Source organism: Calypte anna, chromosome 23 (assembly GCF_003957555.1).
Source record: "Calypte anna isolate BGI_N300 chromosome 23, bCalAnn1_v1.p, whole genome shotgun sequence".
Lineage (NCBI taxonomy): Eukaryota > Metazoa > Chordata > Aves > Apodiformes > Trochilidae > Calypte > Calypte anna.
Genome location: NC_044268.1, coordinates 5,655,836 through 5,681,234, shown reverse-complemented (window position 1 = coordinate 5,681,234; position 25,399 = coordinate 5,655,836). Strand labels below are relative to the sequence as shown.

Sequence of the window (25,399 nt, the reverse complement as noted above, 5' to 3'; positions counted from 1 at the left end):
TACATGTGTGGCCGCACTGAGCCGCTGCCCGTCACCTCTGGGTTCTTTTGAGGCAGACGGGATAAAATTTACACCTCATCCTCAGCCCTCGAAACACCCCGGAGCCCAACACCCCCCTGGAAGGAGGGAGCCCAAGGCCGTTCCCCAGCGGGCTGTCCCTTTAACATGGAGGCTTCCCCTCAGAACTACCGCTCCCAGCCCGCACCGCCGGCGCCAGAGCGGAGCACGCCGGGGGCTGTAGTTCCCTCACGGCTTCGTGGGGAAGGGGAGTGGAAAAGGCGAGGGGGGGGACAACATGAAGGGTAAAACCCCCCCAAACTGTGCAGGGCTGGGAAAGGAGGCGGGGGGGAGGCAGAGCCGCTTCCACCGCGCTCTGGTGCGGGCCCCCGGGGCAGGGGGGCTGCAGGTGGGGTGCGGGGCTGCTTGGGTCAGACTGCGACTCAGCCCGATGCAGGCTGCGGATCGGTGATACCGGGCACGGCCTCTCGCCGCCGCGGTGCGGGGTCGTGGGGGAAGGGAAGGGAAGGGAAGGGAAGGCCCGGCCCGACCCGGGGAACGCGGCCCCGGCGCGGCTTGGAGCGGCCTCGCCTTCCCGGCGTGCAGCGCGGCGCCGTCCCCGCCGGGCCGCCATGTTGTCGGAGTGAAAGGCAGGGGGAGAGGCAGGCGGCGAGCGGCCTGGGGGGGGCCGAGATCCGTCTTCATCCTACCGCTCCGCCCGTGAGTATCGCCACCGGACCGGGCCCCAGGCGTGCCGCGCACCTCAGCGGAGCCACCGATGGGGCCATATTGGTAGGGGGAGCGGGCGGAGCGGCGTTAGGCCGCCCTGAAGGCCAGCGGCGGCGGGGCGCTGCGCTCGGCTCTCCCGCCCGGCTCCTTGTCGGCGCTCGGGTGCCGGGGCCTGGCGTCTATTGTTACCGGGGAGGGGGCGTGCGGCGGATCCCCCTTCCCGTGAGGGGCTCCCCGGCTGCTTTCTCTCCCCCCCCTCGCCGCCGGGTAGGGAGGTTGTGTTGTTGTGAGGGGGGGCCTTGGCCCATCCCGGTCGGGCGGTGGCTGCGCCCCCCGCCTGCACCCCCCGAGCCCGGCCCGGCGCGGGGGGACCCCCCGGGGCTCTCCCTTCTCCCGCGGGGGCACAGCCCGGCCCGCCGGGGAGGGTCGTCGAGGCTCCGCTTTGTTGCCCCGGGGAGCCCGGCCCTGGCTGGCCGTGGTGGGGGGGTGGTTGGGTGCCCCCCACCCCTGTTTTTTGGGGGGTCTCCGGCGCGGCTCGAGGTGGTGGTGTGGGGGGGGTTCGGTGTCTCTGGCAGGGGAGGGGACGGTGCTTGGCGGAGGGGAGGAAAAAGGAGACAATACTTTTAGATGTGCTGCGTGACCCCCTCGGGGTTTTGTGTTTGTGTGGGTTTTCCCCTTGTTTTTATCTCGTTTTCACGTAATAACAACGTTCGGCCCATTTTAATGGCAAACTTGTAATTTTCAGAGACTCTCTTGCCCCTACCTGAGAAATATTGATTTTTTTTTTTCCCCCTTCTTTTTGGTCAATGTTTAATAACTTTGCTCTGAACGGAGATTTTATTCGACAGATCATGAGTAAGGAATTTCCTTTATTAAGAGCAGGGGAGGTGGGGTACGGGACAGCATTTATTTATCTTACGATCTTTTAACGCTGGTTTAAGCAATCTGCTCCCTGATCCAATCACCCCCTTCCTGCTGCATCTCCCCAGGTTTTTCAGGAAAACACAAGGTTTAACGTGAAAAGTTCTTGTAGGCCACACAGCTCTGGAACAATGGCTGTGCTTTATTTTCCAGTATTAACTTTCAGAAAAAAAACAAACCAAACCAAACCAGAAACCCAAGCCGTTTCCCAAACCAACCCAAGCTCTGTTACAGTTCCTGACTGAACTTTTGGAAACGCTCATCTTGTCTGGGCATTATTTTTTAATATTGCCTGTTGTTTTTAGAGGTTATATTGAACCAGAGCAGGGAAGCTGGGGCCGTGGGGCTGTGCTGGAAGTGGATTAAAGCTGCTTTCTTCAGCGTTGTCCACACTTCTGCTTAAAACTTGCTCGGGGATGGCTCTCACGAAGTTTTATTTTTGTGTTGCTTGTGGAACGCCCCATAATCTAAAGCGTTTTGCTTGTACTGACAACACAGAGCAGTTTATTTACATCTGACTTTTTAGGATGGGAAAAAGAAAATGGTCCACTGTGAGCGCATTGTAGCAGTCTGGAAGCCTTTGTAAATATGTAACTCTTCCCAGCCAAGGGTTGCCCTGGGAAGAGTTGATGATGTGTATTTACTAAGAGTTTGGGAATGGAAAGGGTTGGAGTAGCCATGAGGAGCCTGGCAGCTGCCTCTTGGGTAATGAATGTGCCTTGTGTAGGTGACTTCACATATTTCTGATGCTCTGTGTGCTTTGAATGACAGGATTCAGCTGTCTGCTACATTTAACATGGCATTTCTATAAAAACACATCTTGGAACTAAACTTGAACTACCCAGAATGCTCCTTTCCCCTTTGCACCCTTTCAAAATGTCGCCTTTGCCAAGTTTTTCAGAGCTGCCTCAGCTCTGAGATGAAAGAGGAAGCTGCTGGGAGCAGGAGGCACTTGTGTGGATCTTCCTAGTACCTTGACTGAGGTTTTCTGCACCCTCTCAGCTTTTATAGAAATGCAGTTATTAACAATCTGACAGCAAATTAAACCAGAAATGGATTTGGAATTGTGTGTGTGTGTGTGTGTGTGTGTCCCCGCTTTTGTGAGCAAGGTGTCTGTGCAGACCTCCACTTGCAACGTTGTACCTTGTGCTGTTTACTGGAGCCCAGACCTGTCACTGCCTAAAGGATACTGGAAACTTTCTGTGGATTCATAGTATCTTGGTCAAGTTTTTTCAAAGCTTGGCGTCTGAGAGCTTGGAACATCTCTTTCAATAGAGGCTGCTCCAATTGCATTGTCTGCAATCAGTGTACACCTCAACTCGGTGATCTGTGAATTTCTTGCCCGTAATTACTGATTATTTGGTTTTCTTATTGCATAGAGGAGCTTTATTGCTTTATTTCATGTTGCTGAAGGAGCTGGATAATGTTTATTACAGGGAATGTAATGGGAAAATGCCATTAAATTGTAGCATTGTATTCATAAATATCAATAGAGGTTTAGAAATATCAGCTATTGTCACAGTATTTTATGAGTAGTTGGGGAAGGTTGGGATTTCCAGACTTTTTAAAAGGCAGAGAAGTTAGCTCTGCTGAATCTTACTGGTTCTTTAAGTTGTGAAGGTGTTTGAATGTATAAAAAGCCTTGTAGAGCTGCTTGTTTCCTGGCCATGGAGGCTGTGTGAGTCAACAAATGCATCTTGTAGGTGCAAGTAAAATCTTATCTTTGCTGTTCTCTTCTGAATCTCAGCACTGTTCTTAATTACTGGGACAAACTTGAGTAAGTTTCAAAGACAGGATTTGAATTTTTGCAATGTCAACTCTTTCCACTGTTAGAAAATTGTTCTTGGAAGTTACTTGGAGTAGTTGACTTGTTCAAAACTCCTGTGATGAGCAGAGAGGCAGCTGCCTTTCAGGCTGTCAGAGCTGCTGGCAGGATTAGGGCCAAGGTTTACAGCCACCAAGGTACACCAGTAAAAAGCATTCCAGTGCTGGTGTGCAGCTGTGCTGTGAGTCTGCACGGGCTGAACAGCCACCCCAGTTCCATCCTTGCAGCTCTGTGCTGTTTGTGGGGAGCCATGGGGGTGACTGAAGTCATCAACTAGCAATCTTTTAAGAGAAAGAATAATTCTGACTTTACTGTGCCCTTAAAACCAGATTTGGTCTGAGCACTGTGTAATGGGGGAAGGTGTTGTTCTGTGTGATGGCTCTGGTGCCCCCAGGAGCAGCTCATGGTGTTGTCTTAAAACAACAAACAGGGTTTGGGCTTGTGCTGCTGGGCTCCTGTCAGGATATCTGGGGGGACAGTGAGTTTGCCAGCCTAGTCTGTGGGTTGTCCTCCTGTGTGTAGATGATTTTGGGTGTATGCAAAGCATCTTCAGTGTTGGGCAGTTTCTGTGACTTGTGGAGGTTTCCCCTGGTGCTGTTGGCAGTGGGACTGGTGCTGCTGGCTGGTCTGGCTCTGGAAGGTTCTGCTGAGCTCCCAGACACCAAACTGTTCTTCCTCCAGGGAACCTCGTACAGAACATACTGCTGTGCTTTATCATCTCATGACCAGAGCCAGCTTTTGAGTTAGCAGAAAGTGCACCTTGTGTTTGTGACTTCCTTAACTGTACAAGATGAAACTCAGTATTTTAAGTTAGCAATTTAAAAAAAAAAAATAACCAAACCCAAACCCCAAACAACTGTTGCCTTGATGTTTTGCATGACTGAGTGAACACATCGTGGTGCAACGGGACTCGAGTCTTGATGGAAGATCTGCCTGTAGTTTGTAAGGTGTGAACAAGCACAGCAGGCACTCGTGGTGTTATTTGTGTTCCACTGGGGTTTTGGGAGGACTTTTTTTTTTTTTTTTTCTAGCAGTTTTCTGTGGCAGCACTCCAGTTGGGGTTTTGTCCATCACCTAAATTGTCATTCTGATTTCAGTGTAAGGGGCACCCGACAGGAGTCTTGCATATGCTAATATGTTATTGCATATGCTAATAACACTTTACAGCACAAAATATGGGTTTTTTTGGGTTCTTTTTGTTTTTTAGCTAGTGTGGCTTGTTAAATGATATTTAAGTGGTAGGTTAGCAGAGCAAATACCCATGCTGACAGGAGTTAGATCTGGCATGGTGATGCTTCCCTGCCAGTCACGAGAGGGGTGTGTTATTTACTATATAAAGCCGAAGCTGCAAGGATTTAATGTTTCCCTTCTCTCTTTCTCCCCATCTCTCCCCTTTTCCCCTCACCCCCCCCAGGTGTTGGTGGAATGAGCGTTGCGTGTGTGTTGAAGAGAAAAGCAGTACTCTGGCAGGACTCCTTCAGCCCCCACCTGAAACAGCACACTCAAGATACAGCTAATCCCACCATGCCTGTTGTACTGACATCTGGAACAGGGTCCCAGGCTCAGCCCCAGCCAGCTGCAAACCAAACCCTTGCAGCAGGGACACACTCCAGTCCTGTCCCTGGATCCATAGGAGTTGCAGGCCGCTCCCAGGACGACGCTATGGTGGATTACTTCTTCCAGAGGCAGCATGGTGAGCAGCTTGGGGGAGGAGGAAGTGGTGGAGGCGGCTATAATAACAGCAAACATCGCTGGCCTACTGGGGATAACATTCATGCAGAACATCAGGTAAAAAAAAAACAAAAACCAAACAAGTTCAATGTTTTCCAAACTCCACACGTGAATGCGTTGGCTTTATGATGGATGCTTTGAATGATGCTTTTTGAAGGCTTAAACTGCTGCTTGTGGGGTTGGAAGGGCAGCAGCCCTGCTTTGTGTTTTCTCTTTTTCAGGACTGCCATGCCTTGGTTGCTATAAGCTGAAATATTTCTGCTCTTGGGAGTATTGAAATCCCAGTCCACTCTCTGTGACAGTCAATGCATGTTTGTGAAATTCATTATTCCCTCTATTGATTTATTAATTTTTTTTTTTAATGCCTGGATCAGTGTAGCAGTGTCTGCTGCTGCTTTTCAAATCTGTTGCTGTAGTTAAATAATTCTTATGTAATGGTATTACAAAACTGCCAATGCATGTAGGTTGGGCTTTCACCATTCCCAATATTGAAAAACACAGGTCAGGAAGTTGCTGGTAATGCTTTTAACTGGGTTTCTTTGCTTGTTTGGTTTGGGTGGTGGGGTTTTTTTGGTTTTGTTTTTCATTGTAATTGGGAGGGGAAGGTGCTATTCATGTGCTTAGCTGAGCTGAGGGAAAAACAGCCTTAAGAATGTCATGAAACAGTGCTTTTATAAACTTCTTACAGTGACTTAAACATTTTTAAAAGGCTGTTGGGCCAAAATATATCTTGGTAGTAGTGTTTACTAGAAGTCTTTTTAGGAGTTGCATTTTCAGAGATTCTGGGAGTTAAATGAGTGCATGACTCACCCCAGCTTTCTGCCTCTGACCTGTAAGTAACTTGACAGAGAAGTGCTTCCTCTGCTAAAGGAGCAGAGCTTGTAAGCACATTTTTAATTCAAATGATTACCACAGATACTGTCAGGGCAGCAGACACAAAGCATTTGAAGCCTTTATGGAGATCTCCTGCCTCTTGGTTTTTCCAATAAAGTGGACAAACCCTTGTTCTTTTGCTCTGCCCACCCAGACCATTTAAAAGCAAACAGTGCAGTGGGTTTTGCAACCTCACTCTGTTAGTATGTAATCAACAAAGAAGTAAACACAAGTTCCCTGTGAACTACTGCGAAAGAAATCACGTAAAGCACTGTGGTGTGTACTGAGCAGCTAGAATAATATTGTAGTGGTTTCCTTATGTGGAAACACACTATTTAGTTTAAAAGCAATAACTGTGTTGAAATTAGATGAAATTTTTCTATTACCCAAGTTTTCAATCACTAAATTTCAGTCACTTGTTTCAGGGGACGTGGATGAAAGAGATTTTAGTGCTGAGTTGGGTAAGAAACAAAGTAACTATTTCTTACTGAAAGGCTGCAACTTCTAGGTTTTTCAAATAAAAAGCTGTGGTCTGGTGCAGAGCTAGTTGGGCAGGGACTTTTTTTTGTAGACATTTTGTGGCAAGATGACTTCATGAATTAAAATGAACATCATAAAATTATTCATCCCTATTTCCTCCAACTCATACTTTCATCATTCTTTTTCTGAAAATCCCTAAAGGCAAAGACAACAAAATCCACTGCAGACTGAGGAGGCAAGGGCCTGGACAACCAAACCCTGCAGTCATTACAAATGATGCTGCTTTTTGACCATTTTTAACCACGTTCTCTATTAACCAGAAGACTTAAACTTTCATTCAAACTAAAGAATCCTGCCTGATGGAGAGGCTTGCCCTCATGGCAGTAGCCATGTTGCTCTTCCCCAGCTTCAGTAACTCCTTGAAAGCTACTATTAATGGTTGTACCACTTAATGAAAGAAAAACTCATTAACTTATATTAGCTTGAATTAAATGTAAAAAAAATAATGCATGCACTCTTTGGAGTCAGGGCACTTCTGAAGCTGGATGGACAAAATGCACTCTCAGGATTCAGCTTGTTAGGTTCTGTGTGTTGCTTTCTCTGTTGTTTTCTTTGTGTTCTGTGATTTGAGGCTCAAGAAGTACCCACTGTAATGTAATTCATGTTGGAACCTTCTCTGCTCTACCTCCTGGTAGTTTGTACATCAGCTGTGGTGTGTCATGCAGTCCTGGTGTTGTATTCAGTGTGCTGCTGGAAACCAGTATTTGTTTCATTCCTTCCAAGCCAACTTTGAGATGGAGCAAGAAACCCTTCTGTTTTTATGTGTTTTATTTGCTACTGCAGACTCCAGTGGTGGCTGGGCAGTTTTATCTGTGTATTTCTTGCTCCAGCCTTTCTTGAGTGCCTCTTTTTCCATGGTGCTCTGTTTGCCTTGGGCTTTTACTCCTGGGAAGCAGAATGCAGGATGTATGTAATCCTAATACTGCCATTCCTTTTGACTTTCTGGTCACTTCTGCATCTGCTTCTTCACTTATAAATTCTTTGGTGCAAGATGATGCAAAATGATTTAATTCAGTTAGGGCATAGATGGAATAGAACAGAATTTGTCCTGCAGGAGTAAAAGTGGTACAAAGTGCTGGTACATGCAGAGAGGTGCGGAATCATTATGGATGGCTGCTAATTCCCTGTTTCTTACAGCTAGCTTTATGTTGCTGTACTTTTGGGTTTAGACTTTCAGAGACATTACAGAGGGGCCCTTGCTTTGTTGCCTTGAAGACTGGTTAGGAAACTCAGTAGCTGTAAGATCATGGAAAGTCAGACAAAATAATTATAGGGTAATCCAGGTTAATGCCTGCCTAGAGCTTGGGAGGTCGTAATTAAAGGTAGAGGGATTTTTTTAAATTGTTGAATCCCAGTTTCTTCTTTGATATAAATATACAGACAGGCATCTATCTCTGCTGATAATGCTCCAGTGATTTTTACCAAATGAGAGCATTTTTTCATGTGTTACTTAATACCTGGGAGTGCTGTGAGTCCAAACTTATTTATGGGATCCTTGCTTTTCATTTTTTATCATACTGGCTGTTCCTCCCTGCTGATGGTTCATGGACAGCAGCTCTGAATTGTTGAATGGCTTTAGTAGGGGTGACTTAGGACAAAGTTTCTGTGCTCCCAAGGAAATGGATAATGTCCTCTTGTTGTGAAGGGGAGGAAGATGCTGGTTCTCTTTATATATTACCTAGGAATTTTCTCTTCCCTTGGCATTTCCCCCTTTTCCAGAAGATGGGGTAAAATATGTTTTTGTTTAAAATCAAGTAATGAAAGATGCTACTGTCATTTTGCATATTTAGGTGTCAAAGATAAACCATCCCCACAAATAGTGCATATTATAGATTTCTCTTTGTTCTTGCAGACACTGAAGTAATGGTGAAATCAGACATTTTTTTCCTAGACTGGAATCATGGAACTCCTAAGCAACTTTCAGCTGTTTGCAGCTACAAATACTTAATCACCAAACTTCCTGCTACAGGGAAGACACTTCCATCAGTCAGGTTTGACTGCAAAACAGTCTTCTCTTTATTCACAAAGGCAGCAAGATGAGGTTAAATTACTCACCACCAGTAATTTAAAGGTTAAAACTGAAGAGGTTTAGGCTGTTGTTCATCTCTGGTGCTTGATAACTCTTAAAGCTGTTGGGGCACACAGTCATGCCAGCTGTACTAGAGGGAATTTTTGCTGTTTTTCCTGAAGAATATAGGTAGAGATCAGAGCCTTACTTGAAGTAGGTGAGTGAGGAGGTCTGAGATGGCTGCTGTGGAGTGTAATGGCCTAGGTTGGATTTGTCTTGGTTGTGAAAGGTTGTGTATCTGATTACAGATCCACACAGCCATCTACTGCTCCTGAGAGGAGTGAAAAGACAGTTGAGATATTCAGCTGGGGGAAATTATCAGCACTGAGCAGGCTTTTAGGAAAATTGGCTGGGTTCTCTTGGATTTGGTCTCCTGTGGCTTGTGCATGCAAGTATGTTCTTGAACTAGAGTGAAGGGAGTTTCTCTGGTGGTGGTCCCTCCTGAATCACACTGCATGCATATACTTAGACTGTCTGGATTGCAGTTAGGGTAATATGGGAGTTACTTAGTAGAACCAAATGATTTTAGGCATTTACTTTCTTTGAGAGCATGTTTAATTAATAATCAGAGACAATAGAACTCTGTGGGGATTGTCTTGTTGAATGTGGGGGATTTTTCACATATAGCTGGTGAAGAATAGTGAGAGCAACAGGGCTGAGGCTGTGTTTTGTGCTTTGATTTTGCCTTTTGGCAATGAGACCATGTTGCTTCTTAACTGGGAACTTGGATTTAACTGGAGACAGAAGGTAATTTTCCTGGCAGCTGCCCTTTCAGAGCACTGCCACTCAAACTGTGCTGCTTGATGCTGGGAAAGTGTCTGGATTTGAGGTTGTTTGACAGTGTTTGGTGCCTGCTGGCAAGCACTGTGACCAAGGCTTGCCTTGCAGTCATGGCAGGGGCCTCTATAAAGATCCTGGAAGGTGATGGAGCAGAAGCCCTAACATTTGTTATTCCAAAGTGCATTCCCAGTTAAGTGACAGCTCACTCTTCAGGACAGAGATTTCATGATCTGTCTGTGGAAAGCACCTGGTGTATGAGAGCCACTGTGGTCTAAATCATCTGACTTGTTGCCTGGGCTAGAGCTGAAGGCATGGAGCAAGTCCTTAATCACATACACCACCTGATACAACCCGTGGCTCTGTTCCTGGAGAGCATTTTCTGATGCAGCTTTCATTAAATCTGTTGAATTTTCATGGGTATTTCCTTGTGTCACAGGGAACTGGTTAGGGCTTTTCTCACGTTGACACTGAAATGGCTGTGCTAATATGATATCCTCATAATTTAGAACATAATACCAAGCTGAAATGTCTAGTTTGGCTGATTTGTTTTGCAGAGAATTTCTCTATAATAAGGCAGTATTTTGGGCAAGGGGAATTGGAACATTTAATTTAGTTTCTCTGCTTTGTGTTGCCCCTTGAAAATACCTCCTGAGATAGAAGGACCACAAATAGATTGGCCAAGCTGGATGTTTAAGGTTGTGTATTGGAAAATCCTTTTCTTGTACAGGGGAAAAAAACCCAAACACTTTGAAATCCTCAGAAAGTCAGCTTAACTCTGCTTCCTCTGAATCTGGGGTTTTGCTGTCCCTCACAGACTCTTGCAAGATATCTGGCCTTAGTTGGGATTGCACAAGCTACTTGATGTACTGGCTTTGGAACTTCTCTGTGGTGTATGTCCTCGGTGGACATACTACTTCCTTGTTCTGGTGCTTGTTCAGGACAGCAAAGATGTTTCCACACCATTGAGTTTGTGATTTTCAGTGCTTCAAGAAGACTTCCAAGTATTTCACTGTCCCCAGGTGTGGTTTGCATAGATTATTGGAGTGTAGCTTCTGCTTGTTTTCTTCCTTGCCTCTCCCCAACTATGCTTTCCCCTTTATCAGCTCTTTTGTGGCCTGCTGAGTTGGTGTGACCTATCTGTGCTGTTCAGAGCAGGTTGTGATGCTCACAGCATTTCTGTAAATGGCTGAAATTTCCCAGAAGATACAAATCACCCACCCCCAGTAGCCTCTTCCTTGCGAAGTGGCACCTCAGTTCATTTCCACTGCTGGTTGGAAATCCTCAACAAAGCTCTTCCAGAGCACTGAATTTAGTGTTGCTGTGTCCAAAAACTTGCTTGTAAGTGTGTGCTGTGGCAACTTCAAAGCTCTTGTCTCTGAATGATGAACAAACCCACCTTTGTGTGCAGATATCCTCTGGTGCTGTGCTCCTCCCATCAGCTGATCTGCTCTCAGGTGTCCTGTTCCTGCTCTGGCTTTGTTCTGGGTAACTTTTGTTCTGGGGCAGTTGTTGTTATTGGGAGCATCTGGACACATTGCTGACCCTGCACTGAAGCTGTGGTTTAGACCTTGATGCTTCTCTGGGGTGAAACTTGACTGGTATTTAACCCTCAAATGAGCCTTTGGCCCTGCTTGGGGCCACTTGCATCTGTTCCTGACAGGAGTACTGAGCTTGGCACTGGAGTGGGACATTGTGCAGCCCTTCTTACACCATTTTCCCTCTGAGTTTAAACCTCAGAGTATCAGAGGAGAGGTGGTAGTGACAGGAAGAGCTTTCCCAGGGGTCAGGCGAGCCAGATCTTAGTGTGTCCCTGAGTGCCTGCAGCAAAGCAGTGATCCACATACATGCTGCTGGGAAGCAGAGGATGGTTTTCCCAAGGCATTACAAGCTCCAGTGAGGCAAAATTCAGGTTGCTTCTTCTGTAAGCCAGTATTTTGGGAAGGCTGTACCCCAACAATATGTGCCCAAGGCATAGCAGAGTAACCTAAATTCTGCAGTAATGAAGCACTTCCCTCGGTGAAGGAAATCTAAAGGAAAACATAATTAGCAAAGTGATCTGAGTCCTTCTGAAAGGCTGCCTTTCTTGGGTTTATTTCTGTACCCTGAATCATTAATTATCTTGGCTAAATGCCACAGAAAGCATTAGCCAATCTGCAAGTTCAATAGCTTTTTGCTTAGAATCCAAATGGTAGTAGCAATTCTACTGATGAATCCTTTACTACTAAAATAGTGGCTAAACCACCTAATCCTGTCTAATACTTGTGACTTCACATTCTTTCTTTCCTGACTATTGTTATAGGAAGGCACTAAAAATGGTGCTGTAATCAGGTGGTGGAACAAGGTATTTTAACCCTGGATCTCGTTGTTGGTGGCCAGCCTGTTGCTGACAGTGTGCACTGCTTTTTTTACTCTCAGCTGGTAAATACTTTATTTGCTCTCCTGGATACTACATGTGTGTGGATCCTTTGTAAGTTACATTCTGTTTGAGCTGCTCCAAGGCAGACAAAGGCAGGCAGTCTCCCACAGCCAAGGAGCTGAAGTTTATAAACCTTTGGTTAATTTAAAAAGCCTTAACAACTTGTATATAAATGATCCAGCCCTTTTAATTTTTTCTCCTCTCCGTTCTAAGGTTGTTTTATTTAGGTTTTTTGTATTTGTGTTTTATTGCTTGATGACTGGTCTTATAGTAATGCTGACTTTTCTTTTTTTAAGGAATATTTTACTAGAGGATAAAAAGATTTTATTTTCTCTTTTTCCACTTCAAACTGATCAAGTATTAAAATGTGGAGAATGAATGGATGGAAACTTTACACATCACTTGCCTTTTCACACTTGCAGGGTGCAAGAGTTAAAAATAAACAAATATCCAAGTAATAACCATGTTCTCTAGTTAAGCACTTCTAATGTACCTGTGCAGCCAAGGAGAGGTTGTTCCATCCTATCTCTTGTCTTCTCAGAGAAACAAACAAATGCTGTTCAAGGAGCTGGGAAGTCAGAACATTTCAATCTCTCCCAACATGTAGAACATTAACACAGTTTCCTGCAGGGCTCTGCATGAGTAGGAAAGCACCTGGTAGCAGGGTGGTCCCATCATGCTGTGCAGGGCTGGAATTGTCAGCAGGATCCCTGTCAGCAGGATCAGGAGCTCAGGCAGCATCAGCAATGCCAGAGGATTGAGCTCTCCCTGTGGATTTGTGGTCCCAGCACCCAGCTCCTGTCTGGGCTTTGGTTTGCCAGGCTGGCAAATAAGTTCAGGGGGCTTTGGCCAGAATTCCTCCGTGGGATACCCTGGAGTTCATTTGCCTGGCTGGCAGGACTGAAGGCTGCAGTTGGCCCTTTACTTTACTGTAGATGAAAGAAATTCTGAAATGGGCTGTTTACATGTTCCAGCTTCCCCAAATCCTGGCTTTGCAGGGCTCCTCCTGCCTTGGGTGGGGCAGATGCTGTCCTGGGGGTTTTGCCTCCTGGTCAGGAGTTGAACTGGGGGAAAGAGGTAGTGGGAAAGTAAATGCCCTCATGTATGGAGGGTCAGCTGGGGGCTGGGTGGATGCTGGGGAAGGAAAAAAGCAGCTTTTGGAATGAGGCCTCTGTTAGAAAAAGGGGAAACAAAGATAGTGGAGAGCTGAGGGTTACAGAGGCAGCCCTCTAGTTTGCTTTGGTTACCCTGTTTGACATAACTAGCTTGATAGGAAGAGTTTAACTTCTCTTCAGTTGCTGTTACCACTAATAAGTGCAGGTATTTGATCTGTTTAATATTGTCCAACATCAACAAATAAAATAAGAATCATAAACCCTCAGGCTTCTTGGTGTGCTTTTTAGGGACTTTCTTTGGATCATCAGCTACAGTATTTCTCAGATGGTTATTTCTCAGCTTTTTTTTTTTTTTCTCCAAGGGACCTTCTAGTTTGTTTCTTTGATTGCTTTTTCTCCTGTGTCTGTCTTTTTTTTTGTTTTGTTTCTTTCCTCTGTTTAATTCTGCCTGTCCTTTTTTATCAAGAAGCATCACTTGTATAAGGAGGAAGCAAAAAATCCTTTGTGATTAAGAAAACCTTTGATACTTTTGCTGTGTGTCTGTCTAGGTGAATATAAATTCTACATAAAGGAGGATTCCTCAATGTATAAGGCTAGTGTACAATCCCCTGAGATCCCTGCAGATCATGAAATGTGATACAGCATTACACTTTGACTTTATAGGTAAAGGTCATATTAGCAACAGTATTTGCTTAATGTAAGGTGCAGTAATAACACTGATTGTTGACATTCATGTTTACTTAAAACTACAGTTCAGCCACTTTGCTGCTGGCTATCAGTTTGGTAGGAAAAAAAAAACCACCTTGGATTATTCTAGAACAAAATATGGTACTGGAAATCCAAAAGGTAAATACGCTGGAGCTCTCATGTTAATTTGTTAGATCCTTTTAATCCCTGTTCAGTAACCATCAGGACAGCTCAGGGCCCCAGTTCCTGGTCATTTCACTGACTGCAGAATTCCTTTTGACAAGTGCCACTTAGCCCTGTGGGCCTGGTTTGCTGGGTTAAATTAACTGGAGTTTGCAGTGCAGTGTTTCCTGCCAGGTGCTTGGGTTTGGTGCTTCTTTCTCTGGGCATGCTGATGCTTTTGCTGTTTCCCTGTTCATCCTTTGCTGCCCTGCAGCTTTTTAGCTCTGGGGACATCAGAGCCTGGCTGGGGATGGCTTGTTGGAGGGGTAACAGCAGAGGTTTGGTCCTGCTCTGTCTGGAAGTTGGTTCTCTGCTCTTGTCCTCTGATGGGGGATTCAGACCTTTGGGTCTTTGGTGCCTGGGATGATTGTCTGAGTCTGCTTTGCTCTTCTATGAGAAAAACCTTCTGAAACTTCTGAATACTGGCTGTATCTGCAACAGAAGATGTTTTGGGGAGGCAGGGAAAAGTGTCTTGCCTGGGTTTGTGGTGTGATAGGGGAGCAGCAGATCCAGTACCAAATGGTACCAGTGTATAGAACATCTGTAGCTGCTGAGTATTGTTCTTTCTGTTTCTGGTACAGCTGTATAGATTCAAAAGTGTTCTAGATACAGACAAGGATGGCTGGATGTGGTGATCTTAGAGCTCTGTTCCAACCATGACAGTCCTGTGATTCTGTGAAAGAGCTGGTATATGGACATGGTAGTGTATGTGAATTTGAGACCAGGAGAGCATTTGCTTCTGAGTTGCTGCCATTGGATTTTGCAGTGGTGAGGCCCTCTAACATTATCTAAAAATAATAAATAAATATAATAAATAAATAATAAAGTAATAAAAATAAAATAATAAAAAAAATAACTGTGACTGGCTACCTGACACTGAGCTTCTCATGGGGCTAGAAAATCCACAGTGAATATGTTAGATGTGAAGTCACTGAGGAGCTCTTCTGCTGCATGGGAAGAGGAGTTCTGAAAGTGGCCATTGACCTGGAGAGAGATTTGTTGGTGCTGATGCAGTCTGCAGCAGGGGAGAGCAGAAAGCACCTTGTGCTTGGATATTACTCTTCTTGAATGAGGTTCTCATCAGTTTTGCTGGGATTTACAGAATTTCTGAGTGCATGCAGTGTTAAACGTGAAGGGGAAGAACATTCTTATGCAGTGGAATTCCTGTGGAACTCATGCAGTAGTGGTGTTGCTGATGCACAGAGCCTTAATTGTGTTAAATAGACTTGAAAAGCAAGCATGTAGGTTTTCTGCTCTCTGGAGATGAAGGTTTGCTCTTGGTGGTTGGTGGGGGTGTCCATGCTGCGTTTTGCTTTGCAGTGGCAGCACACCTGGAAGAGGCTGACATGGTGCTGCTGGCTGAGAGCAGGAGTCAAGTTTTGTTGGGTCATTTAGGAGGTGTTTGGGACTAGAACTGACCTCTCTCCATGAGGTTCCTGAGGTTTCTTGAGATCACCTCTTCCTCCAAGCAGCCAGGTTGTCATGTCCTATCCAGATGTCAGGACATCACTTCCTCCTGCACCCAATTTATCTTGTTGTTGTTTTCTGGATTTTTTTCAAACCTTGGGTTCAGTGGTGAACCAGATTTTATGGGAATCAAATCTCATTGACATGAGCATTCATCTGTGAAGAAGTTCTCTCTCTTTGTGGACTTCTTGTTTCTAGTGTTTACACCACTGAGACTCTGCTCTGTGTCTCTGGGTTGGTTCTAGGTCAGAGCTACTTAACAGGAATAGATCCTCATCACGTGGTGGATCATCTGTATCAGGGAATAACCATCTGAGAGTACTGCCTGCCTTTTGGAATACAAAAGTGTAGGAAGTAAGGACTTTGACTCCATGTTCTGTTCTCTCAGAAACTATTTGTTCTTCTTGCCCAGGGAAATGAAGGAGCTCTGTGATGTTTGTGCAATCCCACGTAAGAAAATGAGGTGAAGAGGTGTTGTGATTTAATGTTATGGAGTGGGGAAATGAGAAGAGGACCTTCTGGGTACAGTCTTTGAAAACTGAATAATAACTGACCTGTGTTACAAATAAATATGCAGTGATCAGTGGAGAAAGGAATTATGCAACTAAGAGAGGGGAGCTCAGAATTGGTGGTTCTGTAAAGTCTGTACAGTGCCTGAAAGTCAGGCATGAAAACCTGAAACAGGAAATGTTTTTACCCATCATTGGTAGGATAGATGAAAAGGAGATGATTAGGGTTGTGACTTAAAGATCTGTAATGAATAATTTCTTGTTATCTGACCTCTGCTAGTGGATAGAGGAGCCAGTATTTTTTTCTGCTTTTGATAGTGACTGGAGTAGTGTATTTGAGAAGGAGCTGGAGGCTGCCCATTTCTACTGTGTGTGATTTAACTGGGAGGTTAGGATGACAATTTGCAATCCAAGACATGTTTGAAGAACAGCTTCCTTTAGACCCTTGAGAGGAGTAAAGATAATAATGCTGTGTTTGGTGTGCAGTTAAACCAGCCAGGTCTGAAAGAGCTGGAGTGTGTTTTGTTTTCATGTTTATCCTGTTTTTTTTTTGCTTTTTTACCATTCATCTTCTCTTGGTCTGTATCACCTCTGTGGTAATCAACTCTCATGGCATTGTCTGAAGACAAACAAGCTTTTCTGTGCTGGCAATGGACAACTGGTCCAGCCTGGGGAAAGCAGTGCAGGAATTGCTCAGTTTGGTTTCTGGTGGAGCACCATGAACTTGCATTGAAGGCTTTGGCCATGTTGGAAATTATACCCTTGTTAGTAGTTGCTCCAGCTCTAGCTTCTCCACCAAGAATTCAGGTCAGCATGACAGCACAGCTTCACACCAGGATGTAAATCACATTTTTTGGAGCTCATTTGTTGGGGGGCACACACTGAAGCAGCAGCCTCTGTTTCTGCACCAGCACTGTGCTGGCTCAGTGCCACCATGGCTGTAGCTTGCTGGGATATGGCTTTAGCAGTTAGAGTCATGAACATCACCTTCTGAATCTCTTGCTGTATCTTCTTTATTCTGCAGATGTCTCACTAAAAATAATAATTTGCTGCTGTTTAGCTTTTGTGGCTTAGAATGTGTCAGGGCTGCAGCACTTTCCATGAGTTCAGCTTGAAATGCTTCACGGAAGAATTTGGTGTATTTAACTTCTTGTCCCACATGAGTCAACTGAGAGATTTTGGCTGGCAGGGCAGTGATGGAGTTGACACTAAAGGAAAGTCTCTGGTGCTGTAGTGTCTGGAAGGTGGGATCCTGCTTTCACTCTCTGTGAGAAGTGTCACCATAGGAGGTGGCAAGGCTGAGGCATAACTGCAAATTACTTGGAGCTGAGATACAGTAATGAGAGGATACCTTATTTTTAAACTGTGTGACTGGCCACTGAGGATTTGTGAGTTAGATAAACATGTGTTAGATAAGTTAGCAGTTTGTTACCAATCTTTTGCAGAGTAGTGTTGTCACAGAATAGCAGAAGAATGATCTTTAAGGCCCCTGCCAACCTGAACCATTCTGTGATTTTATGACTTCAGACTGGAGAGGACTTCTGGAGGTTATGTGTGGTGCTTTGCTTACATCTGACATCCTTCAGTGGGATCTATTGAATCTTCTCTTTAAGTAGAAATAAATTGTAAACATAACAAAGTCTTAGTTCTGCTGGGAGTGGTGTATCAGAAACCAGGGTGGTCAGTGCTTTACAGCACCAGTTCCTGGCAGCATAGTAGTGCATTAGCATCCAAACCAGTTTTTGGTTCTGCTCTAGCAGAAAGGTGTGTGAGAGCTGTTGGGTTTTGTGTAAACATTGAGTAGGAGGTGTGTAGTATTGCCTATGTGCTATCCTAAGTGTTTGTGGCTGCTGGAATAAGTCCTGCTCTGGTACAGGTGTTAGAATACAGGGCAAGAATTCACTCTGAATCCCAGCACGTGGTTCAACCTCTGTGCTTTGTCCTCAAGTCCATAGTTGTGGTTTTATTCTTTGCTTCTGCTCACGTGCTCAGTGGCTGCAGCTGTAAGGACTTGCCTGGATGAGATACAGAAATGAGACTCAAGTGTTTTCTTGCATTTTCAACACCCAGTTTTAAATTGCTGCTTTTGATGTTCTAATTGAATCTGTTTTCATCAAACCATGATCCAAACAGCAAAAGGCACAGCTCTGAATTCCATCCTGTGCTGTCATGCAAGGCCACTGTCACCTCCAGGGGCTGCTCCCCTGCCCTGTGTGGCTTTTCTGAAGGTGTTTGTGATTCTGGGTTCCCACTTCCAGACATTGTTGTGGGGACAGTAACTAAAATAGGCAGCTGATCTCAAGGCATTGCTTTCTCCCTTTTCTTCATCCTCTTCCCCCCAACTTCAAGTGGCAGTTTTAAATGTAATTTGCTTTTGTTTCTACCACTGGGTTTTTCTCTTCCATATCAATGTAACTTGAATTTAACTTTTCCTGGTTTTATGCTAGGATTTTAACTTGATTTTCACCTGAATGGAAATGATGTTGATGTGCTTGCTTATTTATTGACTTCCTCACTAGAAATCATGCACCTCGCTGTGAAATATTGGTCTCTGCAATGTGCTTAGCAAAGGCAGTTGCATTAGATTTTGTGTGTCTTAAAAGTAATTGCTAGTTTTTCCTTTTTTATGCATGTGTAAATCTAACACTATGAATGTTTTAGCTTCTGGGACTCTTAAAGGTAAGTCATCTTTTGGAGCTCAGTGACCTTGTTATATGCTGTAATATGGAATGTAGCTCTCAGCTGCTATCAGAATAAATGCTATAAAGTATTATTAAGAGAAATCCAAGCATTTCCTCATGTGTTCTTCTTGCCCATCTGTAAACAGGTGCGTTCCATGGATGAACTGAATCATGATTTTCAAGCACTTGCTCTGGAAGGACGGGCTATGGGAGAGGTAAGGGAAAGGCCTATAGAAAAATAAATCTGTGTATTTGGGGGGGGAGGAGGAAAATAAAAGGTTTTGTGGCTGCTGGAGTGATTTTGGGCTTGAGTGTTCTCCATTATGACTGTGAAGTGTGTGTGTGTGTGTGTGTGTGCTTTAACAAAATCAAAACTTGCCAGGCTGGAATACATCTTAGTAGGAGGAACAGCTAAGCCCTCCACCTGTTGTATCACCAAACAGTAAAATGGTGGTTGTAAAAGAAGGGTTAGAAATCCATCTTGTGACAAGTGTTACAATACTTGTAGTGTGTTTATTTTGGGATCCAGTGATCTCAGACCCCATAGTATTGTGGGTTTAGCTGTTTGGCATTGCCTGCTGCCCTGTTTCCACTCCTGGCCACCTTTGGGCTTTTGTCAGAAAGCACAGGAGTGTGTTTAATGTATAAAGGAGCTGGGCAATGTAATCCAGGGCTGCAGAAGTGACAAGTGCTTTGGACAGGTCAAAAGGACCCCACAGAAGTTGCCAGATAACAGGTCCTTCAATTCTAGCTTGATAAAAACCTGAGGGAGGGTTATTTTGATCTCATAGGGTAGTAAGGATGTGCCAGATTTGTGGAAATGGTGGAAATGGTCAGTGGGCTGCTTTGAAAAAAAGAGAACTTACTTATTTTTAGAGTGACTTGAAAGGATAGCAAATTATTCTGTTAGGTTCCTGAAAGTTGGGATAGGAGACCCTTTTTTTCTTTGCCTCTTCCCTTTTCCTTTGTAGTCATTCCCTTTAGAGGCTGTGGAAGAACAGAGGTGAAAACATCATGTCTTGTAGGTGGATGTTAATGTAAGGCACAGCTTGATACAGGTCTGTTGTTTTGGAGAGCCTTCCTGTTTGCATTCCTGTCTGTCAAGTTCCAAGCTAGTTTATTTTCTTCACCTTTAGTCCATCTATCTCTGTTACCTAGTTTATGAGACAAGTTAAAAAAACAAAAATAAATCCCTAGAACCCGAAAATGATTGTTTTGTAGACAACAGCAAACTATTGTGTGGTGGGATTCATAAGCAGGTGCTCTGTCAGGTGGAAGACCTAGCTTCCCTTCTCACCTTCTTTCCTTACTTCTCTGGGATGATGGCAATATTGAGTTGCATTTTGATTTGACAGAGCTTGAGAGGCAAATCTCTGTTTCTCTGGGTTATATTAATCTACATTGAGCTTGTTGACTAAGTTGATGAAAATGCTGCACAGTGGAGAAAACATGCCATAAAACAATCCATCTGAAGCTGCTGAACAGTGTGCCTCCATGTGGAGCATGCCAGTGGAGTGGTGGGGGTGTGGATGTTCTCTGAATATTATTTTTAACACCTCACTGGGGCAAGACTTCATTTTCAGACACAGAGCATTCAAACTTTTTGAAAGCCTGGTAGGAGGAAGCACATCACTTGTTTGTACTTAACGTGCCATTAGGTCATCTTAGCTGCAGTGCCTCAAGGCATTCCTAAATATGCTGATTTTTACCAGCCCTACTTACCTGTCTCCTGAGAGAAGTGAATCCAGGTTTGTTTTTTGGAGGATGTGAGGTTTGCCTTCCAGTAATAACTTATCATAACCCCCACCCCTCTTTCTTGTAACTGGGATGCAGGTAGTTTTGGAGCTGGCACCCTTTTGTCACTGGCCTTTTCTTCTTACTAGAACATGCATGTTCTTCCAGGAAAGGTGAGGTTTCACCCTTCACTTTAAGTTAAGCCACTGTTTGTTGTTTCTCCTGGGGTTTTTCTCCCTCAGTTCCACCATTTCCTTTCTTTATCCACTGAATTATCTCTGTACTTCCCCAAGGTATTTTTCAACACAGATCCAGCTGGCTGATCTAAGGAACTATGTAAATTGAGATCCCCGAGGGATAATGTGTGTGTTGGCTTTTAAGACCCTGTTCTTCAACTACAGACTGATTTTGTGCAGCATGCCCAATCCTCCCCCTCTCCTGCTCCTGGAATGTGAAGGAAACTGAGGGAGAAAGTCAGTTTACTAAGAAAAAAAAAAGAGTCTGAAATAAATCAGGAAAAAAGCAAATTTGATTTGTATTGCTTGATTTTGTGTCTTCTGAGCCTTACCTGCAGAAAGGGTCAGTAATTTCACACTTGGAGTTGATAGTGAAAAACCTGGAGGAGAAAGATGAGGATGAGTCTGTATGCATTTAATGTATCTCTCTCTTCCTGTTTTCTTGCTTCTGAATAAGCAGCATTGTCACAATTTCAATGATTTAAGGAGTTTGTGCCTCTGAACACATCAGAGCTTTTTTTTTAGAGGGTGCTGTCAAGCAATTAAACCTCATCTGTGTTTTGACAGCATGAGAGATAATATTTGGTGTTGAGCAGATACCCTAATCTAGGAAAATTAGGAGTAGCTTGGAAAAAAACCCCAACACATTTACATCTTCCTTATGGCTATTTTCATCTTTGACATCCCTCCCTTCCTCACTGCAAGCAGCCCTCTAAGTCCCTAAATTTCAGTCTGAGTGGAAGTGCAATACTTCCTCAAGTGTGAGATGTGACAAAAGCCACAGAAACCCTTTTTCTCTTCTCTCAAATGGAAAGATGAGGGCTGTTGATAGAAGCATGGCTGATGATGTTGGAAGTAGCCTTCTAAAAGGGTTCTCCCCCTTTTTTTAGCACTTTGTCCAGGCTGTTAGCTGCAATGAAGGAAATAATGTTAGTGTAGTGTAGCTCCCAACTCTGGCCCAAAAGTGAAATTCCTACAGCCCCCATGTCTTTTTCTCTCAGAACCCCGAGCCATCCCAGCCTGAAGCAATAGGTATTCAACTTTTCCATGGTTTTGTCCCCTTGATGCAATGGGTTGGGTCCTAGATAAACCCCTGCCTCTCCCCTGCCCAGCCCTGCTTTTAATGCAGAGTGGTTGTGACACTGGGTCTGGACGTTCCTCTATCTGAATTAAAAAAACCCAAACAAAAAGCAACCAAAAAACCTCCCAAACCAACTTATAAAAGCTCCACATGACTGCTTGCCCTGCTAATGATATCTTTACTGTCTCCTCATAAATTTATGATTCGTTGGCTGCTGGGCTGGGCAGCATTGACAGTTTTGAATAATGCTTCTGTTCAGTGTTTTTTGGTTTAGTTGTCTGTTTGTTTTTCCCCCTTCAATTCATCTAGTGCTAGCAGGATTAGAAATGGGAGGATTGAAGCTGTGTTTGTGGAGCTTGATGGTGGCAGAGCAGCTACACTGCACATCAGGATGGTGCCAGGATGAGCTGAAGCTGGGCAGGAGCTGGGTAGGAACACACCAGGGATTGTTCAGTGGTCACTGGCAGCTTCAGAAGGGCTGCAGAGTCAGTGAAATGCAGCTAGACAGCTCAGCAGCTTGTTGTCTTTGCAGGATGGAGATTTACTAATTTATTAACCTGTCCTGCTCCTTTATTTTGTGCTCTCAGACCCTCCTAGCTCCCTGAGGCAGCAGAAAGCTGTCCTTGCTTCAGCAATCCAAGCTTGGATTGCTTGTTGTGTGCTCAGTCTCCTTATCTGGTTTGTTTTTTAGATGGCAACTTTTTTTTTTTTTTTTTAGGGTAGATAACATCTTAGTGTTTGTAAACTTGCAGTGCTGCCCCACTGTGACTTGTAAATACAGGCTCTGCCTTCTCCTACCTGTTGGGGCAGATAAACTCAATTCTCCAGCTGCACAGATGGCTTCTTCTATCTTCATATTTACTTTGTCTGAAGGGGATCAGTTTACTTAATTTGTCTAATTCCTAATCTCATCTCAGTGGGATCTGGAAGTGCAGGCTCTGGACTTGCTGGTTGTAGAATTGCTTTTGTTGATGTGTAAGTTGTCCCCTCTCCTCCTCCCTGCTCTGCTAAATTGGATATTGGCCTGAGTCTCTAAGTCCTCTGTAAGAGGGCCTAGCAGGATTATTTTCATACTGGATAGGGTCAATTTTAATAAAAACTGGGGAACAAATAAACAAGTCTGGTTATAAACCACTGCGTGTTCGTTTTTAATTTCCAACCTGAAGGAATGGGTGATGCTCACTTAAGATAATTAAGATAACAGTTGTTTGTATATTTTTTTCCTATTGCAACAAATGACTTCCCCTGAAGAAATGCTTGTTGTCTTGGCAGTCTGTTGCATAATTCAGGACAGATGATTCCTGCTTGATAAACCTCTAGTTCAGGTTGAAGCAGTGCTTGAAAGAACAAGGCCCCCCCATTGCCATCTCTTCATACTGTTTTGGGTATTCTCCTCCCTAATATCTGTAAATACATCCAGAATCTGTCTGTAAAATGAACAGTTCTGTTTCTTTTTGCTCATGGTACAAAGCTGCTGATTGGAAACTTTCTTCTTTTGGGAAGGAAGAGATTAGACTCTGGGAGACAAAGCTGCAGTTGTTTGTACAGTAAGGGTGTGTGTGTGCATGAGATAGTATTAGAAGTTGTTTTTAACCCTTCTCTGTGACTGTTAAACCATAGGAAGCTATTTGGGTGCAGTTCTTCAGGATCTTGCTGGAAAGTGGGTGTGCTTTGACCCTCAAGAAAAAGGTGAAAGAAGAAGAAACTGAATCAGTCTCCAGTTGCCCTCCAGCCAGAGGAAATGGTCTTGCCACCTCTTGCAGTAGTGACCTAATTTGTATGGTCAGGAAAACTGAAATATTTGTTTAAATGAGCAACCAGATTACAAATAAGAGCTTGGTCTGTGAATTCCCCTTCATAACACAGCTTTATGCTGTGGTTTATAAACACATACTGGGGTGAAGTGTTTATTTTCCTTATCTTTGGGTTAGGAGTGTACACCTGGACCAAGTGTCTGAACCTGGTGCCTCGTGTCTGGGGATGATCCTTTCCACATCTTTGTAGAATTTTGTTGTAATTGGGAGCTGAAAGGGTTTTGTGGGATGCAGCTGGCAGCACTGGTGACACGGGGGGGGGAAATATCTTTGCCTGGGGTTGCTGTTGAATCCAAGCAGGGTTTTAGTTGAGGAATCTTTCTGGTGCTGCTGGTTTGGAAATGTCATTAAAATTGTAAAAAGCTGGAAACAAATCTTACTCTGTTGCTGCTGTTTATATTGCATGAGAAAGTGAGTACCTCCAAGTACTAAAACCAAGCAGGGAGGCTGGGTGTGCAGATTTCCTCAGGAGAAGTAACTCCTGAGCCTTTATGCATGTTTGCTTCAGGTTTTAGGGTTGCTTTAAAAATGTTGAGGTTACCTATTGCTGTGACCATACTTGCCAGGCAGTTGCTGGGCTCTCTCCTGCCTTCCAGATGCAGATTTTCCCATAGGTTTGCATTATTTTTTTGCTTAATTTCCATTTTACCTAATACCTTGAAGTAGAAAATGTCATAAGTGTAGAATTCACTGTTGCCTTCTTGCATATATCAGGAAAACTTTTTAGCATTTTGGAAACTCAAGATCTTATGAAAGGAGTTGAATTTTCCTGTAGGCTAAAGATTGCTCTCCTTGAAAAGAAAATTATTCTGCTTGCTCTTAACCCATCTCCTTTTATCAAGCCTTTATTATCTGTATTTTCTCAAGCCTTTATAATCTCCTTTATTTGAGGTGTGACTGCAGGACACACTAAGGTATTGTCATAGGAAATAAGAAGTGTTTAGTTGCAGATAGAATCCTGTTTAAGGCGTTCATTATTCCTTCCTTATTCAAAATCCTTTAAGTGGAGTGAGGAGGAAAGTAGTGATTTTCCTGGGGTAGCAGCAGCAGGGGGGTAAAGCTGCAATAAAAGTAACATGGGAATGACAGAAGCTTGAAAAAATTGTCACACACCTGATGTGTTTATGTTTATAAATACCAGAGAGTACTGGTTTGACTTTTATCTCCTTAAAGTCACCCCATGGTGCAGATGGAGGAACAGGTTAAACTGTGTGTTCTGAAATAAGTTTTGCTGATGTCCTGACAATTTCCTTCAGTTGTTTTTGGAGTGCAGTGTGAGTCTCCCTGCATTAATCCTTCAGTTGGGAGACTCCTGAGCAATCCTGTGTTTTATTTATGATGCCAGGAGAAATCCTCAAGTCACAGGCACATTACCACAAAGCAAGTGGTGTAGCAGCATCTCACCGTGTTTCTTCTGGGTGCAGAAAAGCAGCAGCTGGGGAAAACACTTGAGTTTTCTATTCAGTGGTTTGAGAGTTAAAAGAACAAGTTGAGTCCTGTTCTCTCAGTAGGAAGAAGACAATAAAACTCCAGAGATAGCTTAGCACTGGGATTAAAATACTGACTTCAAAGTTTAACCTTGAGAGGTTTGGGTGGAAATGACTTGCTGAAAAAGATTGAAGTAGAATGGGGTACCTTATAGAGAAAATAGGCAATTAAATGGCCTTACATGGACAGACTGTGTGCAGGGTGCAGAGGTTGGAGGTGTGGATGATGTGCCTATTACTGAAGAATTGGGGAAAACAAAAGCTTGGTGTTTCTGTGCTGAAAAGTTTTGATACTCCAAGACAGTGCTTTGAATGAATATTTGACTAAGGAAAGGAAGGAGAAACTTCTTGGACTTAAGGAAAAGATTCTTTGGTGTGAGGATGCTGAGCCCCTGACCCAGGTTGTCTGGAGGAGCTGTGGCTGCCCCATCCCTGGCAGTCTCAGCCCAGGTTGGATGGGGCTTGGAGCAACCTGAAAGATGCTGA

The 25,399-nt window shown here is 44.1% G+C and overlaps 1 protein-coding gene across 11 annotated transcripts in view; it reads left to right on the top strand.

Annotated features, from left to right (window-relative positions):
* The first annotated feature begins 602 nt into the window (after positions 1-602).
* PUM1 (pumilio RNA binding family member 1) overlaps positions 603-25,399 on the top strand; it is a 70,722-nt gene continuing 45,925 nt past the window's right edge. For 8 of the 11 annotated variants that reach the window (XM_030464232.1, XM_030464235.1, XM_030464225.1 and 5 more), the window contains exons 1-3: positions 619-717; positions 4,887-5,260; positions 18,708-18,776. In XM_030464232.1, the coding sequence (XP_030320092.1) occupies positions 4,898-5,260; positions 18,708-18,776 (432 nt within the window). In that variant the 5' untranslated portion in view covers positions 619-717; positions 4,887-4,897. Of the gene's footprint in view, positions 790-4,886; positions 5,261-18,707; positions 18,777-25,399 lie in introns of those variants that run through there. The other 3 variants (XM_030464231.1, XM_030464224.1, XM_030464233.1) reach the window with 3 other exon arrangements.